The 19,916-nt window shown below is 33.2% G+C and overlaps 1 protein-coding gene across 6 annotated transcripts in view; it reads left to right on the top strand.

Moving 5' to 3' along the window:
- The window catches only part of LOC127713349 (cysteine-rich protein 2-binding protein-like), a 30,749-nt gene extending 10,906 nt beyond the window's left edge, over positions 1–19,843 (top strand). For 2 of the 6 annotated variants that reach the window (XM_052219776.1, XM_052219775.1), the window contains exons 10-19: positions 204–324; positions 696–788; positions 1,261–1,341; positions 1,951–2,063; positions 3,493–3,579; positions 14,914–15,032; positions 15,606–15,654; positions 17,050–17,182; positions 18,468–18,890; positions 18,975–19,843. In XM_052219776.1, coding sequence (XP_052075736.1) covers positions 204–324; positions 696–788; positions 1,261–1,341; positions 1,951–2,063; positions 3,493–3,579; positions 14,914–15,032; positions 15,606–15,654; positions 17,050–17,182; positions 18,468–18,641 — 970 coding nt within the window. In that variant the 3' untranslated portion in view covers positions 18,642–18,890; positions 18,975–19,843. The remainder of the gene's footprint in view (positions 1–203; positions 325–695; positions 789–1,260; positions 1,342–1,950; positions 2,064–3,492; positions 3,580–14,913; positions 15,033–15,605; positions 15,655–17,049; positions 17,183–18,467; positions 18,891–18,974) is intronic. The other 4 variants (XM_052219780.1, XM_052219778.1, XM_052219781.1 and 1 more) reach the window with 4 other exon arrangements.
- Positions 19,844–19,916: the final 73 nt, after the last annotated feature.

The following is a 19,916-nucleotide window of genomic DNA, read 5'->3' as shown; positions in this document are numbered from 1 at the left end:
CTTGAAATGCTGCAAGCACTTTGTAGTCTTGTCAGTAAAAATATCTTAACCTGTCAGATACATAGAGACTAACAATAGTGTTCAGATACATAGAAATTAAGACGTGTTCAGATACATAGAAATTAATACTTAATGTTATCAAACAGATTTCATACAATACTTGTATTTGCTGATTAATGATTGAAAGTTTTATTTTGTAAAAGATGCACTTTGATGAGTTTGTATGAAGAAAGACAACTTTTGAAGAAATTAAATGATGCTTCAAACACATGTCAGCTGCCTCCTGAAATAAACAGGCTGAGGAGAAAATTAATTATACGACAGGTAATATATAAATTTCATACCCTAAGAAGAAAATTCCTCAAATTTGACAATTTGTTTTATCCAAGAGTTTATATCTTTTAAAATTGTAAAATTGCAAAGATTGATTTTCTAGGTGTACAATAAATATAATCTGGAGTAATATTAGTTCTTTTGTAGTACCCTCTGCAAAACTATTGTGTAGATTTCAACTTTTACATTTAAAATTGAAGTCAAATGGTTATTTTTCTTTTGAAATTTAAATTCTTGGTTTTTTCTTGCTCTCACAAATACTACAAAAACTTGTATATCATGATTTTGTTGTTGATTTTCATCATTTGAATAGAAATAAATATCTATAAAGATAAGTAACTGATTATTTAATAAATTTTTAGCTGAAGAGAGAAAGAGGTCAACCAATATTTGATATTGACATGGAGATGAACAAAATGGCGAGGAAATGTTGGGGCGACAGCTGGATACAAGAGGTATTTACTTTGAGAGTACTTTATCAACAGATAACAACTTATTTAATGTTTTATGGAACAACATTAAGTTTATAGAATTTGATTTCATTCGATCAGACTTGTATCACATGTACGAGTGAAATGGAAACTTTTCATTGGATGTTAAATTTCATAGTTAATTCATACCTTACATGACAATTGACAATGATAAAACTTAAACTGTAGTCAACCGAGACAATATCCATCCTGTATTCAAAAAATATTTTAAAGCATTCTTTTTATCAGAAAAGATAAGTAAACACTAATATTTTTTTCAAACAAAAATTGTTCATAGCACTACAATTAAGCCAGACATGATTGAACATTTTGTTTACTGGTAAATGCTCAACATTGTATAAGGAAAATATTAGATATTCCTGAATTACTTTGATAAATGCCTTTGTGGTCCACATTTGAATAGTCTATAAGCAATGTAGTTTTTTCTTTAATATAGGATGTTAACAGATTGAATCCACATGGTTTACCTACAAACAGATTTTTACCAGGTGATATCAGAATTCTTGACAGATTTCAAGTAAGTTATTGCGTACAACAAGTGTCAACCTGTATTGTTGTCTATGTTGTTACCACTTTCTCTAGCATGAAACTCTTCTAAAAATACTCATAAATAACTAACTAAACATAATTTTATCTTCATCAGGAAGTGTAGGAATATATCCTTTCTAAGGACCCTACCAAAATATGGACTATTCTGTTATTCATAGCGATGTGCATATCTTGTTTGCATGTTTAACAGAAACCCAAATTTATAGTACTGGATTTATTTATTTTATTTGTTGATATCATTGATTTTATAAGTAATCCAAAGTCTTGAATTTTATCTTTGATCCATTTATGTTTGTTATTTCCCATAGCTAAATATGGTTTTATAAATACCAGATTTCTTTTCTAGGTACAGTAGTAGGTTGAATAATTACTGACAGTCACATTGTGTGAAGTTTCAGCAGACACCAGTAGTTTCTCTCTTAGGACACTGCATCAGGTGTTTACCTTGATAATATACATTTACAACATATACAAGAGTCTTTATTTAAATGAAAGGCACATGTAATTTTTTTTAACTGTTTTCTGTTTACAGAAGGAACAGTTTGTCTGTGGAATTTAGTTTTTCTATACATTTCAGACTTTTGCCTACAGTTCTAAACTACTTACACAACACAAACCATCTTTTCTGAATCGATTAGTTGGTACAGAGGATGACCAGCTACAGAGTATCATTAGTCCATACACAGCCAGGTAAGTTACAGGGTATAGTCAGACTTTACTGGTAGGTAGTCCATACACAGCCAGGTAAGTTACAGGGTATAGTCAGACTTTACTGGTAGGTAGGCAATATACAGCCAGGTAAGTTACAAGGTATAGTCAGACTTTACTGGTAAGTAGGCCATATACAGCCAGGTAAGTTACAGGGTATAGTCAGACTTTACTGGTAGGTATTCTTTACACAGCCAGGTAAGTTACAGAGTATAGTCGGACTTTACTGGTAGGTAGTCCATACACAGCCAGGTAAGTTACAGGGTATAGTCAGATTTTACTGGTAGGTAGTCCATATACAGCCAGGTAAGTTACAGGGTATAGTCAGACTTTACTGGTAGGTAGGCCATATACAGCCAGGTAAGTTACAAGATATAGTCAGATTTTACTGGTAGGTAGGCTATACACAGCCAGGTAAGTTACAGGGTATAGTCATACTTTACTGGTAGGTAGGCCATACACAGCCTGGTAAGTTACAGGGTATAGTCAGACTTTACTAGTAGGTAGTCCATACACAGCCTGGTAAGTTACAGGGTATAGTCAGACTTTACTAGTAGGTAGACCATATACAGCCAGGTAAGTTACAGGGTATAGTCAGACTTTACTGGTAGGTAGGCCATACACAGCCAGGTAAGTTACAGGGTATAGTCAGACTTGACTGGTAGGTAGTCCATACACAGCCAGGTAAGTTACAGGGTATAGTCAGACTTTACTGGTAGGTAGGCCATATACAGCCAGGTAAGTTACAGGGTATAGTCAGACTTTACTGGTAGGTAGGCCATATACAGCCAGGTAAGTTACATAGTATAGTCAGACTTTTCTGGTAGGTAGGCCATATACAGCCAGGTAAGTTACAGAGTATAGTCAGACTTTACTGGTAGGTAGGCCATATATTGTAAAGATAGTTTGCCATGAGCTGATTTGCATTTAGTTTTCAGGATTTATTTGTGTGTTTAGATTACTTTTAATGGTTGCTAATATTTGGAATTTGCATTTTTAAAAGATCAGTAAACATTCCAAATGATACTGGTTATAAGTTTTAGATCATTTATCACTACCTGAAATTTTACAGCAAAACTAGGCTGAATAAAAAAAAACATAGAATCAACACCAATTTCAACATATAAGGAGATTTTTTGATAATTCCAAATAAAATTCCTATGGATTGGGATGTTGTTTACAGGTGGTGTTAGTCTCAGGGATAATAGATTTCCTTTATTGTAATGTACATAACATTTCTTTTCCCATATTTGCTGAATGATGTATAATAACAGACATATATTCTACTTAATTGCATACATTATCATATTACTGCTTTCATTTTGCAGATTTTTATGCTTTCACTTTATTTATATCAATCCTCTTTCTAGTATCAGTTATTTGCTCTTCAGAATATTTTGTCTTTTTATAGAATACTGAAGCCCTTTATCAGAAGAGATTATGAAACCAAAGCAAAAAAAATGTTATTGTTAGAGGAGATCAAAGCCTATCCTCACAGGTAAATAGCATTCCATAATCTATAATACTAAATGAGCAGAATCATTTCTTATGTGTCACTTCTAGAACTACCATATTATATTTATCAGTATGACTATGCATCCTGAAGCTAGCATGCACAGTGTAGTCTGTTATCCTCTTTTTTTATTATGACTCTGTGTCCTGAAGCATGCACAGTTTAGCTTGTTATCCACCCTTTATATTATGACTCTTTGTCCAGAAGCATGCACAGTGTAGCTTGTTATCCTCCCTTTTTATTATGACTCTGTGTCCTGAAGCATGCACAGTGTAGCTTGTTATCCTCCCTTTTTATTATGACTCTGTGTCCTGAAGCATGCACAGTGTAGCTTGTTATCCTCCCTTTTTAGCTCACCGGGCCCAAAGGGCCCCATGTGAGCTTATGCCATCAATTGGTGTCCGTTGTTGTCCGTCGTCTGTCATCGTCGTCGACTGTCGTCGTCGTCTGTCGTCGTAAACTATTTCAAAAATCTTCTCCTCTGAAACTACTGGGCCAAATACCTTCAAACTTTAACTAAATGTTCCTTAGGGTATCTAGTTTATAAAATATATCAGAAGTTTTGATCCATCGACAAACATGGCCGCCATGGCTAAAAATAGAACATAGGGGTCAAATGCAGTTTTTGGCTTATATCTCAAAAACTAAAGCTTTTAGAGCAAATCTGACATGGGGTAAAATTGTTCAATTGGTCAAGATCTATGAACTCTTAAATTTTCAGATGAATCGAACAACCCATTGTTGGGTTGCTGCCACAGAATTGGTAGTTTTAACAAAATTTTGCAGTTTTTTGTTATTATTTTGAATATTATTATAGATATATATAAACTGTAAGCAGCAATAATGTTCAGCAAAGTAAGATCTACAAAAAAGTTAATATGACCATAATTGTCAATTGACCCCTTAAGGAGTTATTGCCCTTTAAAGACAATTTTACACAATTTGTTCATCAGGTTTGCTAACATTTAAAAATCTTCTCCTCTGAAACTACTGGGCCAATTACCTTCAAACTTTAACTAAATGTTCCTTAGGGTATCTTGTTTATAAATTGTATCCAAAGTTTGTATCCATCGACAAACATGGCCGCCATGGCTAAAAATAGAACATAAGGGTCAAATGCAGTTTTTGGCTTATATCTCAAAAACTAAATCTTTTAGAGCAAATGTGACATGGGGGTAAAATTGTTCAATTGGTCAAGATCTATCATCCCTGAAATTTTCAGACGATTCGAACAACCCATTGTTGGGTTGCTGCCACCGAATTGGTAGTTTTAACAAAATTTTGCAGTTTTTTGTTATTATTTTGAATATTATTATAGATATACATAAACTGTAAGCAGCAATAATGTTCAGTAAAGTAAGATCTACAAAAAAGTTAAATGACCAAAATTGTCAATTAACCCCTTAAGGAGTTATTGCCCTTTAAAGACAATTTTACACAATTTGTTCATCAAGTTTGCTAATATTTAAAAATCTTCTCTGAAATACAGGTGAGCGATTCAGGCTCTTGAGAGCCTCTTGTTATTATGACTCTGTGTCATAAAGCATGCACAGTGTAGCTTGTTATCCTCCCTTTTTATTATGACTCTGTGTCCTGAAGCATGCACAGTGTAGCTTGTTGGCCTCCCTTTTTATTATGACTCTGTGTCCTAAAGCATGCACAGTGTAGCTTGTTATCCACCCTTTTTATTATGACTGTGTTCTGAAGCATGCACAGTGTAGCTTGTTATCCTCACTTTTAATTATGACTCTGTGTCCTAAAGCATGCACAGTGTAGCTTGTTATCCTCCCTTTTTAGCTCAAAGGGGCCCAAAGGGCCCCATATGAGCTTATGCCATCACTTGGCGTCCGTCATCGTCGTCTGTCATCGTTGTCTGTCGTCGTAAACTATTTAAAAAATCTTCTCCTCTGAAACTACTGGGCCAAATACCTTCAAACTTTAACTAAATGTTCCTTAGGGTATTTAGTTTATAAACTGTATCCAAAGTTTTGATCAATCGACAAACATGGCCGCCATGGCTAAAAATAGAACATAAGGGTCAAATGCAGTTTTTGGCTTATATCTCAAAAACTAAATCTTTTAGAGCAAATGTGACATGGGGGTAAAATTGTTCAATTGGTCAAGATCTATCATCCCTGAAATTTTCAGACGATTCGAACAACCCATTGTTGGGTTGCTGCCACCGAATTGGTAGTTTTAACAAAATTTTGCAGTTTTTTGTTATTATTTTGAATATTATTATAGATATACATAAACTGTAAGCAGCAATAATGTTCAGTAAAGTAAGATCTACAAAAAAGTTAAATGACCAAAATTGTCAATTAACCCCTTAAGGAGTTATTGCCCTTTAAAGACAATTTTACACAATTTGTTCATCAAGTTTGCTAATATTTAAAAATCTTCTCTGAAATACAGGTGAGCGATACAGGCTCTTGAGAGCCTCTTGTTATTATGACTCTGTGTCATAAAGCATGCACAGTGTAGCTTGTTATCCTCCCTTTTTATTATGACTCTGTGTCCTGAAGCATGCACAGTGTAGCTTGTTGGCCTCCCTTTTTATTATGACTCTGTGTCCTAAAGCATGCACAGTGTAGCTTGTTATCCACCCTTTTTATTATGACTGTGTTCTGAAGCATGCACAGTGTAGCTTGTTATCCTCACTTTTAATTATGACTCTGTGTCCTAAAGCATGCACAGTGTAGCTTGTTATCCTCCCTTTTTAGCTCACAGGGGCCCAAAGGGCCCCATATGAGCTTATGCCATCACTTGGCGTCCGTCATCGTCGTCTGTCATCGTTGTCTGTCGTCGTAAACTATTTAAAAAATCTTCTCCTCTGAAACTACTGGGCCAAATACCTTCAAACTTTAACTAAATGTTCCTTAGGGTATTTAGTTTATAAACTGTATCCAAAGTTTTGATCAATCGACAAACATGGCCGCCATGGCTAAAAATAGAACATAGGGGTCAAAAGCAGTTTTTGGCTTATATCTCAAAAACTAAAGCTTTTAGAGCAAATCTGACTTCGGGTTAAATTATTCAATACACCAGTTTCACATTTGATTGCGCATGCGTCACCTAATTAGTTGACTACGAGATTTCACGATATTTGTCCGTTATTTCGTCTACTGGGGGCTACAATGCTTGACCGATAACCTGATTACGATCAGTCACGTGCATTACTGTTTACCTTTACCTGGATGCTATTATTGATCAAAACAACTAGGTCATGTTTTAACTCGGCAAATTTAAGATAGCTTAATACATAAATGCACATATTTTGTCATGGGTGGAAGAGACTTTTGTTGTGTTGTCGACCAATGATGAAAATGTTCAATTTTACACAGGACTTCCTAATATTGCAACATTCAATGCTGTATAAGAATACTTAAGACCAAAAGCAGAGAGACTTACATACTGGAGAGGGAAACAAACGTCTACAACAGACCACATTGGTAATGGGGGACGTGTTAGAAGTCTTTCTATGGACAATGAATTTTTTGCTGTTCTGGTGCGATTGAGGTTGGGACTTTTAGTGGAGGATATAGCTGCTCGTTTTGCAATTTCAAAGACTCACTTTTCAAAACTATTTAACACTTGGATAAGATTTTTAAGACTTGAACTTGAATTGCTTTTCCCATTTCCAAGTAGGGAGCAAGTTAATGAACATATGCCACCTGCATTTGCCAAGTTTCCTAATACAGTGGTAATACTTGACTGTACAGAGATATATGTTCAAAAACCATCCGCTTTACAGGCTCAGCGACAGACATGGTCCTCTTATAAACATAGAAACACATATAAAATACTTGTTGGTATTTCTCCAGATGGGACTGTGACATTTGTTTCTACAATTTATGGAGGTGCAGCTTCAGACAGATTTATAGTTAACAAATCTGGTATTCTTAATCTAGTGAAAGAAGGAGATTATGTTATGGCTGACAGAGGATTTGACATTTCTGACGATCTCAAAAAATGTGGTGCCACATTAAATATCCCACCTTTTCGTTGTGGAGAATTCCAGTTAAGTGCCAGTCAGGTTGAGGAGACACGTCGGATAGCTGAGGTTAGGATACATGTTGAAAGGGCAATTCAAAGAATTAAAACTTTTCATATTTTGAATGGAACAATGCCAGTCACTCTAACAATGGTTGCAGAGGACATTTTTAAAACCTGTTCCTACTTGACAAACTTTCAGACACCTATAATCAAGTGTGAAATTAATAAAATGTAATATCAATTGTCCTTTATTTGCATTAATTCTGTTTTACATGTAGCTTCCAAAATGCTGAAATTATTAAGAACCTTGGGTAAATTATTAATACATGTATGTGTACAAAACTATAGGGTCATTCCTATACCAGATTACACAAGGCAAAATAATATTTTTATTAAAGATTTGATGCGGAAAAGTGCCATCCCTTAAGTTTTTATTGCCAGTTGGTTAGTAAGACACAAGAATTTATACCTATATATCCCTAAGGACAAATACATGCATACTTTTTTTGTTTAGCACCCCCCTTTTTACCCTAAAAAAAGTAAAAGTTAAATACTTTTCAGATATAATACTTAAAATCTTAAATCTTAAATGGTGATATAGCTCAGGCAACTTAATTGAACATTAAAATATGCAATGTTGAAATAAAATACATGCATGTTACATGTAAGAATAAAATAGATGTACATTTTAGTTGTATGATTGCCAATCAGACCACTATCCACAAAAGACCAAAGGACAAGAATGTAAACAACTATAGTTCAGCGTATAGCCTTCAACAATAGAATAACCTGTAACGTGTAGAAAAATAGAAATTGCTCTGTGATATATATACCCCATATTTTTCCATCTGACTTCAAGCACTAAGTTGTTTGAATTACCCCCCCCCTTTTTTAATTCATGCACTAAATCAGCAAGTACTTTTTTCTTTTGTTTCTCAGTATACAGTTTATGGTGAAATTAACACAATAAAAGTTTATGATCTTTATCTGTTCTGAAGATAAGTATTTTTATGTCTTACATTTACCAATATCTAAAGCTGGTAGACCATATTTAACAGATGGATACACAATTTCAGACAAAAAGATGTTGTTATAGAATGTTTTTAGTTTGGACATTACAGACTTCCAAAAATGTTCATCAAATTTAACATACTCAACATGCATGTCACTTTTTAAACATAGAACAAAATAACAGTTATGAATGTTCAGTACTGCCATCTGGCCCTGGACTTGAGTGAAGTAAGCATTCCTCCTATTTAGAGTCACAACATTGTTTTCATCAATTTTCAAACAAGAAAGTTTACCAGCAGCTTCCTCAATGCTTAAATTCCATGTTGAGGGCGGATTTTTTAGTTCAACAATATATATTTGGTCATTTATAGTTGCTATTCTATCTACTGAGGCACCAAGATATGGATGATCTATATCAATAATAAATCCTTTCTTTTCTAGTTGAATACTGAAAGAAGTGCTAGTGTTCCTATTGTTCATCTCTTGAACAAATCTTTGAGCAGATGTGTCTTCTTGCTCTAATCCAAACTGCATTGCATAAGTTGGTTTACACTTGTTGTACAATAAACTACTCAACAACTTTGTAGCCTCTGTTGAATTTCTGCGGAATGCAATTCTATGAAAATTTGATGCTGTTAGTCGATAAACTCTCGCAGCATGCCAATCAGCTGATTTCGATTGCTCCTTTGATTTTTGTTCAATGATTTCTGCTTCTTCTTTAGTTAAAGTTAATGTTCTTGTAAATGCCTCGCCTCTTTCTTTTATTTCTTGAATACTTAAAGGGTAAACAGCTTTTAGCATTGATTGCTTATCACAATCTGCTTTATGGCATTCGATTGGACTGTTGTATTTAACAAAACCACAGTTTGGATTGACTTCCATCAATGTCTTAAACAGTTTCTTAACAGATGTTTCATTCTGAGTTCTGTCTGTTGCATGTCTGGGGTCAAAATTCAATTTCTCAAAAGTCACTTTCTGCTCAGGTGTTTTACCATATTCCTGTCTTCAAAGAAAATTTACATCAATATATACATGGTTGACTGATTGATTGGTGTTTAACGCTCATTATATACACAAATTATACATACATGTACATTTATATTCAATTGGTAAAATGATTTAAGGTTTACATGTATATGCAAAGTTCTATAGAAGTCGGAAAAGTAAGAGTGGTATATGCACTCCCGCGGTCCCACAAGCACATGTAATTTGAGGATATCTATTTTTTTTTCTTTTTAAAACTAGCATAAATTTAAAATATTTTTTTACTTGATCACAAACCCCCTTTCCCATACTCTTTGACACAGCCAATGAAATATTTATGTGATTTTTGCGGTTAACAAATTTAACACAATGTCAATGAATGTTATTAAATTGATTGCTGATTGATTAACATCCAGTGGCAAATATTTCAAGCATGTCCAGGACAACTCATTTATTTAAAAGAAGTAAGAACACATGAAAACAATGGGAAGCTATATAATACATGTCACAAATAGAAAAAAAATATACACAATGTAGCCTACACATGATGATAAAATGGTATCTGCATAAACTCAGTGTGCAATTTAAACACTTTCATGCTTGCTTTTGGGCAAGTTTTTTTCTTTTTTGCTAAATATTGCTGAAAGATGTGTAATTTAGGATTTCAGCTAATTTTCATGACAGTCACTCTGAAATCATTGACTACCTACATTGTATATGCAATTTTAAGAGTACAATGCACCAGTATAAATTTAAAACTACATGTAGCCTTACTTTACAATCCTGATGTTGTGTATTGATTGCGGCTCCACTTTTCTTTTACCAGGTTTGTTCCAACTACACAACTTATCTGTAACTGTCTTGGCCACTGGCAAGTCTTTGAAACCATTTGAGATAAAATCTTCAAGGGCAAACAGCAATGCAGCTATATGACTGCATGCCTCTCCTTTTCTGAAAAAGTAGTACTTTCACATTAAACTATGTCTATGTATTAACATCAATAATCTGCAGATGGGTAAACGACTGAGTGTAGTTTGATAAATGTCCAGGGGCAAATATTAAATAGATTTTCAAGACGAAATGGGTAAAATAGCAAGAACAGAAATAATTCATTCTGTTTATCAATTGAAAATTGAAACGCAGGAACACATAGATTTACATGTTAACAGTCATGACAGTTCCCAAGTTATAAATATAGCTGTAAACATGGTAAATACTAACCATGTTGACATGGTTGATATAAAATAGGTTTCAAATATAATATAAAATTGTTTCAGCGTTGATAAGAAGTGAAACTGTAAATAGCAACAATTATTGTGATTAAAAAAGGAAATTTTTGTTTGTACATGTACATGTATGTATAATTTTTGTTTCAAATGTCATAATAAATATCATATAATAAAGGACAAAACAAATCCTTGATATAGTCATGATAATTGAAAAAGACCTGCCAGTGTTTTGTACTTAACTAAATTTCAAGAAATTTAATAAAAAGTATATTTTTTTTTAAATACATACCCTGCAACACAAGAACATGCACCACCAGAAATTCCACCATCAATCATACGGAAGCATACATAGGTCTTGTAAATTCTTTGTGCCATTGATGCCAATACATCAGCCTTGACAATATAATACTCAGTCTCTGATCTATCACTTTGAAGTCGAGTTTTTAGTAATTTCTGCACATAGCCCTCTTCAAAAAACTTGTATGCTTTCAGGGATTTGTAAGCACGCAAACTGTCCTTGTCAAACGTTTTACTTGTGCTTTCACACAAATAAACCTTTAATTTTGCATGGTCAAAATCAGGTATATCGTTTAGATTTTTGTCCCATGTACACTGCAAACTTTCGAACCATGTACGTGAGAACCGATTTGACATCCTTGATGGGGAAGTAAAAAATTAGTTCTGAGACTGACATTGTTAAAAGTCTGTAAAACTCCGTCCTGTAATATCTGTTTAATGTCATTTAATAGAACTGACAGTAGTCCGAATACCTTCATGATGCCTACACACTCGTTAGTTGTCACTGTCTCTTTACCTGTAAAGTGTAATACACAGTGACACAGGTCGTGTGTACATTTACAATACATCAGGAATCGATTGATTGCTCCGGTCGTTAAGGTCGTTAGCCCCCAGTCTCATTAATCGTCCTTAATTAACGCGAGATTTTAAATTAAGCACTACGGCGATCGCCTGATCATGGCAGATAAGTCGCTTATGTGAAACTAGTCTATTGGTCATGATCTATCAGCTCTGAAATTTTCAGACGAATCGAACAACCCATTGTTGGGTTGCTGCCACAGAATTGGTAGTTTTAACAAAATTTTGCAGTTTTTTGTTATAATTTTGAATATTATTATAGATATATATAAACTGTAAACAGCAATAATGTTCAGCAAAGTAAGATTTACAAAAAAGTTAATATGACCATAATTGTCAATTGACCCCTTAAGGAGTTATTGCCCTTTAAAGACAATTTTACACAATTTGTTCATCAAGTTTAACTAACATTTAAAAATCTTCTCCTCTGAAACTACTGGGCCAATTACCTTCAAACTTTAACTAAATGTTCCTTAGGGTATCTTGTTTATAAATTGTATCCAAAGTTTGTATCCATCGACAAACATGGCCGCCATGGCTAAAAATAGAACATAAGGGTCAAATGCAGTTTTTGGCTTATATCTCAAAAACTAAATCTTTTAGAGCAAATGTTACAGGGTAAAATTGTTTAATTGGTTAAGATCTATCGGCCCTGAAATTATCAGACGAATCGAACAACCCATTGTTGGGTTGCTGCCACCGAATTGGTAGTTTTAACAAAATTTTGCAGTTTTTTGTTATTATTTTGAATATTATTATAGATATAAATAAACTGTAAACAGCAATAATGTTCAGCAAAGTAAGATCTACAAAAAATTTAATATGACCAAAATTGTCAATTAACCCCTTAAGGAGTTATTGCCCTTTAAAGACAATTTTACACAATTTGTTCATCAAGTTTAACTAACATTTAAAAATCTTCTCCTCTGAAACTACTGGGCCAATTACCTTTAAACTTTAACTAAATGTTCCTTAGGGTATCTTGTTTATAAATTGTATCCGAAGTTTGTATCCATTGACAAACATGGCGCCATGGCTAAAAATAGAACATAAGGGTCAAATACAGTTTTTGGCTTATATCTCAAAAACTAAATCTTTTAGAGCAAATGTGACATGGGGTAAAATTGTTTAATTGGTCAAGATCTATCGGCCCTGAAATTATCAGACGAATCGAACAACCCATTGTTGGGTTGCTGCCACCGAATTGGTAGTTATAACAAAATTTTGCAGTTTTTTGTTATTATTTGGAATATATTATTGATATATATAAACTGTAAGCAGCAATAATGTTCAGCAAAGTAAGATCTACAAAAAAGTTAATAGGACCAAAATTGTCAATTGACCCCTTAAGGAGTTATTGCCCTTTAAAGACAATTTTACTCAATTTGTTCATCAAGTTTGCTAACATTTAAAAATATTCTCCTCTGAAATACAGGTGAGCGATTCAGGCTCTTGAGAGCCTCTTGTTATTATTACTCTGTGTCCTAAAGCATGCACAGTGTAGCTTGTTATCCCCCCTTTTTATTATGACTCTTGTGTTCTGAAGCATGCACAGTGTAGTTTGTTATCCCCCCTTTTTATTATGACTCTTGTGTTCTGAAGCATGCACAGTGTAGCTTGTTATCCTCACTTTTAATTATGACTCTTGTGTTCTGAAGCATGCACAGTGTAGCTTGTTATCCCCCCTTTTTATTATGACTCTTGTGTTCTGAAGCATGCACAGTGTAGTTTGTTATCCCCCCTTTTTATTATGGCTCTGTGTTCTGAAGCATGCACAGTGTAGCTTGTTATCCTCACTTTTAATTATGACTCTGTGTCCTAAAGCATGCACAGTGTAGCTTGTTATCCTCCCTTTTTATTATGACTCTTGTGTTCTGAAGCATGCACAGTGTAGCTTGTTATCCTCCGTTTTTATTATGACTCTTGTGTTCTGAAGCATGCACAGTGTAGCTTGTTATCCTCCCTTTTTATTATGACTCTTGTGTTCTGAAGCATGCACAGTGTAGCTTGTTATCCTCACTTTTAATTATGACTCTGTGTCCTAAAGCATGCACAGTGTAGCTTGTTATCCTCCCTTTTTATTATGACTCTTGTGTTCTGAAGCATGCACAGTGTAGCTTATTAACCTCCCTTTTTATTATGACTCTGTGTCCTGAAGCATGTACAGTTTAGCTTGTTGTCCTCATTTTTTATTATGGCTCTGTGTCCTGAAGCATGCACAGTGTAGCTTGTTATCCTCTCTTTTTAATTTGACTCTGTGTCCTGAAGCATGCACAGTGTAGCTTGTTATCCTCACCTTTCATTGATAAGTATAGTTTAAAAAAGAAAACGATTTCTGAATTTCCTTCATATTATCTGATTTGAATGTATGTCAGTGCTTCTGTTTACTGTTTCCCATGTAAACATATGATCACTGGATATAAGTAAAAACAAACAACACAGTGTTCCAAAGCAAAACATGATTTAACCTAAGTACAACAAAAACTAAAACTAAAGCTATTTAAGCTAAAACTTCAAACAACACCAAACCACTATGTAGCTTGACCTAAAACCAATTTAATGACATATTTAGTTTTATGTCAAATACAAAGTTGATTGGAAAATATTATAAAAATTCCTCGAAATGAATATCCTACGCTTCGACATGTATGTCATGTATGTCCTTTCAACAGTCAGTTCCCATATTTGTTGGGCAAATACAACCATATATTATAGTATAAGCAATTAGTTGAAGGTCACATATCCCTTATTTGAAGGTTCACTAGCTTTGATTAAATTTTAGTTCTCAGTGACTTATATTCAGTTAAAATGGTGTAAAGATGCATCTAGGGGAATATGACAATGACCTTAAAAACTTGAAATATCATTTCTGATGTGCTTATTAGCCAACATTTTATTTTTCAGCCTGAAGTTTTATGTTTTAAGTAATATATGAAGTTTATCAAGCCAATTTGGTGACAAGTCAGACTTTTTAATTGGAGATTGCATCTTAAAGTCACTTCCCTTTGTAATTTAGACAGCAGGAAATGGTGCACAGAAATGTTTATATGTCAGAAATAAACTTAGTTGATATTAATTAATTCAAGGACTGAGTAGTTTTATGTAAAATAAAAGCATGTATAAGATACATAGGCTCATCTTATATATCGTTCATATACAAAATTGTTAGTTTAAACAGATTGTCTAATCATATTAAGATTGTTTGTTTTCTGCTTGTTCATAGAAAAGATCCTTCTTGGATACCTGGAAAGCTGCCACCAATAGATTATTGTTATGTACGTCCACAGCATATTCCATCAGTAAACACACTGTGTCGTGAGTTTTTCTGGCCAGGAGTTGATTGTAAGTTAAGTTACTATAAATCATGTTACCATTTGTTACACATTTACCATAACGTTAGAGTAAATATGACTTCTGCAAAACTTTTTGAAATTTTTGCATTAGTAAAAGGCAACTAACTGGGGTTTGTATATATAAATTGTATGTTATACTGTCGAAGTGTCATAATTTGTAAATAAAAGTGTTATAAACTGTAAATAATGTAGGTAAAATTATGGCTTGACTGCTTTATACATGTAAAGCTCATCATTCTATGCTAAATGGACCTTGTATATTTTATGCATAGTTATATTTGGGAGGCATGAGTTTCTCCTAATCTTCACCTTTCTCTGCTTTGTATAGTTATGAAATTTTGTTTTTATATCTCTGAGATTGTTTGATGACAAATTTCTATCATGGTAGACATGAAAGATGGTGAGATTTGAGCTGTAATAGTTATACATATGAATTGTTTGAATAAAATATAAAATACTAAGTATTGAATGATATTTATCATTTAAAACTAAGAGTATATTCTTTTCATCACTTTATCTTATGTTAATTTAACAATAGATTATCTTTTTTATTGTTTTTCAGTGTCAGAGTGTCTTCAGTATCCAGATTTTAGCATTATTGCTTTATTCAGGTAAATGTTTATAAAAAAGAAAATATTTATTTGTTAATCAACTTTTTATACGACCGCAAAAAATTTGCGTTCGTATAATGCTATCATGTCGTCGTCGTCGTCGTCCGAAGACACATTTGGTGTCCGGACAATAACTTTAGTTTAAGGGAATGGATCTCTATGAAATTTTACCAGAAGGTTCAATGCCACAAAAGGAAGGTTGGGATTGATTTTGGGGGCTATGGTACCAATAGTTTAGGAATTAGGGGCCAAAAAGGGGTCAAAAACAAGCATTTTTGTAGTTTTTTGGGGGGATTTTTTTTTCATAACTTTTTGTTTTTTCTCCCAGAAATTTTCCATTTTTACATTGAATTATTTCTGATTTATATATAAAAGCAACAAATACTGACATGGCAGAAGATACACACCAAACAGGGTGTGTAAATTATTATATATAACAGATTAACTAAGTATTGTGCAACAGCACAGTATTGCACAATAGCAAGAAATCTTCAATTGAAAATAAATACATATCTTTGAACCAATTTCAATGGGATTAATTTAAAGTCTTTAATTTTTGGGGGTTCTAACCTTGTATAACTATTTTGGATATTTGGCCCCATTTTTAAATTGGTCTACATTGAGGTCCAAAGGATCCAAAATTAAACTTTGTTTTATTTCATCAAAAACTGAATTATTGCGGCTCTATGATATGATGAATCTTATTGTGCATTTAGATTTTTTATTTTGGGCCCTGTTTTCAAACTAGTCCATATTAAGGTTTGAAGGTTCCAAAATTAAACTTTGTTTGATTTCAACTAAAATTTTAAAATTTTTGGTGTTTTTTTATATGCTGAATCTAACCATGTTGTTAGATTTTGGATATCATACCATACTAGCTATATGGTAAATTAAATGTCCCATTTCAAATTTTTAAGATCTTTGACCACATTTTTTTTGTGTCAGAAACCTATATTATGTCAAAAATTTGATCACAATCCAAATTCAGACAGTATCAAGCTTGAATATTGTGTCCAAACTTGCCCCAACTGTTCAGGTTTCGACCTCAGCGGTCGTATCAGGCTGCGCTCAGCGAAGCATTTTATTAAAACTAGACTGATATAATTTTTCAGATTACTAGATTTTAACACTCCATATATGTACAGAATGGTAAAGAGAAAAAACAAAACACGTACATCTTAGCCTGAAAAGACCAAGGAACATAAAAAATAATTTTTTAAACATCAATAACAATTGAAATAAAGTTTATTATAAATTGGTGATGGCTCTGCAGACATGTGCAAATTGAACCAACTGAGAAATGCATGCTCTGTAAGATGTTTCCAGTGAAACATTATCAGTTATCAAAGAAAGAAAAATTAACAATATTTATTTTAATATTTAAATATTTTGTAGAAAGATTGTGATTGGATTTGCTTTTATGGTGCCAGATGTATCATATAATGAAGCCTATATATCCTTCATCTTCACACATCCTGAGTGGAGGGGGGCAGGGATTGCCAAGTTTATGTTGTATCATTTAATCCAGGTCTGTATCATAGTTAATGTTACAAGATATAAGGGGACACCAGTGAGTTGTTATTACTTTTTTTTGCTAATAAATTTAGTATAACTGATAATTTCAACTGATAAAAAAGAACCAGTCTTGTTGTTTTATGAAAACCTCTTTTATTTTTGATTATTGTTTGATTAATTTCCAGTGGCAAATATTTTATGCATGTTCAGACTGAGAACAGATTAATAGGATAGGAAGATTCGTCAAAGTGACTTGACGTGGATGCATGACAGGAAATCTTACCTTTACTGGAACTATAAGGTGATGCTGAATAGGGGCATAAATTTGGTTTTGCAAAAAGCCACCTACAGACCCCTGAAAGAGTTTGTTTTACTGCTCTATAGAAGATGACCATAATTCTATACCCTGATAGGATACAATATAATTTGCATAAGTTAATCGATGTTAAACTCGGTCAACTTATTGACATAGTGAATGAAACACAGCTTCAATTTCCTGCACCAATATTTTGTGAATAATATATGAAAGTTGATCATAATATTTTAAATGGAACACAGGAAATAAAATGATTTGTGATCATCAAGTTATCAAATTTTTTGGTAAAATACCTTTTATAGTCCGTAGGCAATGGGGCATAAAGTGTTACCCTTGACCCTCCGTCCTTACTTCTGTCCGTCCATCCTTCCGTTCGTCCGTCCAGTTTTCATTCTAAAGTTTTTCTCATTCAAATTTTATGAAACTTATACACAATGCTAAGAACCAAATCTCACAGACCGTTTGAATTTGTGCAGTGAGTCACAACTTGGAAAATTACAAAGCTTGGGCGGAGGCATTCGTGTCCTCAGACACATTCTTCTTTTATTTTAATATTGGGACAGTTTAAACCTGTAGGTCATGCACTTACATTCTGAAACTCATAGCACAAATAGATGTCTCATTTTTAGACCCACAGCTGTCTTTGACTTTTGGTGTCAGGTTATCTGGAATATTTCATTAGATATATGTATGTACTAGGATTGATTGATTGATTGATTGTTGCTTACTTTATGTCAGTATGTACTAGGGAGAAAAATAGTAATCCTGCTGCTTTATTGTAATATACCTTTAGGAATGTTTACAAAGTTTTGGCTCTAATCGGAATTTACCTTTTTCCAACCAAACATATTGTAATGTTTTGAATTCCTACAGCAACAATTTGTGTGTATATATTATAATGTTTTGATATACCCTTACTTACATGACACTTCATTTGAGATATTGCTATCATTTTGTATATTTTAGTACATTTATTTTACAGACGTGTATGGGTAAAGATGTTCGACTTCATGTTTCAGCAACAAACACTGCCATGTTACTCTACCAAAAATTTGGATTTAAACCAGAAGAGTTCATACTAGACTTTTATGACAAATATTATCCTGAAGACTCAAAAGAGTGTAGACATTCATTTCATCTGCGACTGAGGCGGTAGCATATGTCTACTGTAAATAACAAATATTATCCTGATGTCTCCAAAAAACTGTATACATTCATTTCATCTGCAACTGAGGCGGTAGCATATGCCTATTGTGAATAACAAATATTATCCTGATGTCTCCAAAAAAACTGTAGACATTCATTTCATCTGCAACTGAGGTGGTAGCATATGTCTACTGTAAATAACAAATATTATCCTGATGTCTCCAAAAAACTGTAGACATTCATTTCATCTGCGACTGAGGTGGTAGCATATGTCTACTGTAAATAACAAATATTATCCTGAAGACTCAAAAAACTGTAGACATTCATTTCATCCGCGACTGAGGCGGTAGCATACGTCTACTGTAAATAACAAATATTATCCTGATGTCTCCAAAAAACTGTAGACATTCATTTCATCTGCGACTGAGGTGGTAGCATATGTCTACTGTAAATAACAAATATTATCCTGATGTCTCCAAAAAACTGTAGACATTCATTTCATCTGCGACTGAGGCGGTAGCATATGTCTACTGTAAATAACAAATATTATCCTGATGTCTACAAAAAACTGTAGACATTCATTTCATCTGCGACTGAGGCGGTAGCATATGTCTATTGTGAATAACAAATAATATCCTGAAGACTCAAAAGAGTGTAGACATACATTTCGTCTGTGACTGAGTCAGTAGTATCTGTCTTTTGTTAAAGATGCAAGTATATAACACCAGTGATGATTTATTACAGTTGTTTTAAGTGTTTTCACTTTATAATCAATATTTTAAGGATTCTAAAGAGGGTAGCAGCATTAAAAATAACTTGGTCATACACTGAATCTATTATTGGTATATGTTCAGTAGTATTATAACCTATGATACAGATTTCAGTTCACAAAATGAAAGCCTGTGACAAACAAAGGGATCAAGTGTTGTATATTTATGAGAAAGGACAAGGTTAAAAATAATGAGCTTTAGCCTGATATGACAATATTTTCAAATTTGATAAACTGCTAATAGTTTTCAATGTACAAATACCAGCTTTAAAAGGTATATGATGTTTCATCGGCATTATTGTCAAAATTATATAGAATAGTATATTTATGAAATCTTTATTTTAAGTATACTGACAAACATTTCTTCTCCATTTCAGAAGAAAATATCAAATTAACAATTAACGTTATTGTTATTATTGAGATATGATAAAAGATACATGAAATTTTGTTGTTTGTGTTTTACCATAATTTCTTAAACTTGTTAAAAACTAACATTCTAAACACTAAATATTACTG

The sequence above is a fragment of the Mytilus californianus genome, unplaced genomic scaffold, assembly GCF_021869535.1.
Source record: "Mytilus californianus isolate M0D057914Y unplaced genomic scaffold, xbMytCali1.0.p SCAF_1, whole genome shotgun sequence".
Lineage (NCBI taxonomy): Eukaryota > Metazoa > Mollusca > Bivalvia > Mytilida > Mytilidae > Mytilus > Mytilus californianus.
Note: the sequence above shows the minus strand (reverse complement) of the source record. Positions and strands in the feature narration are given on the sequence as shown.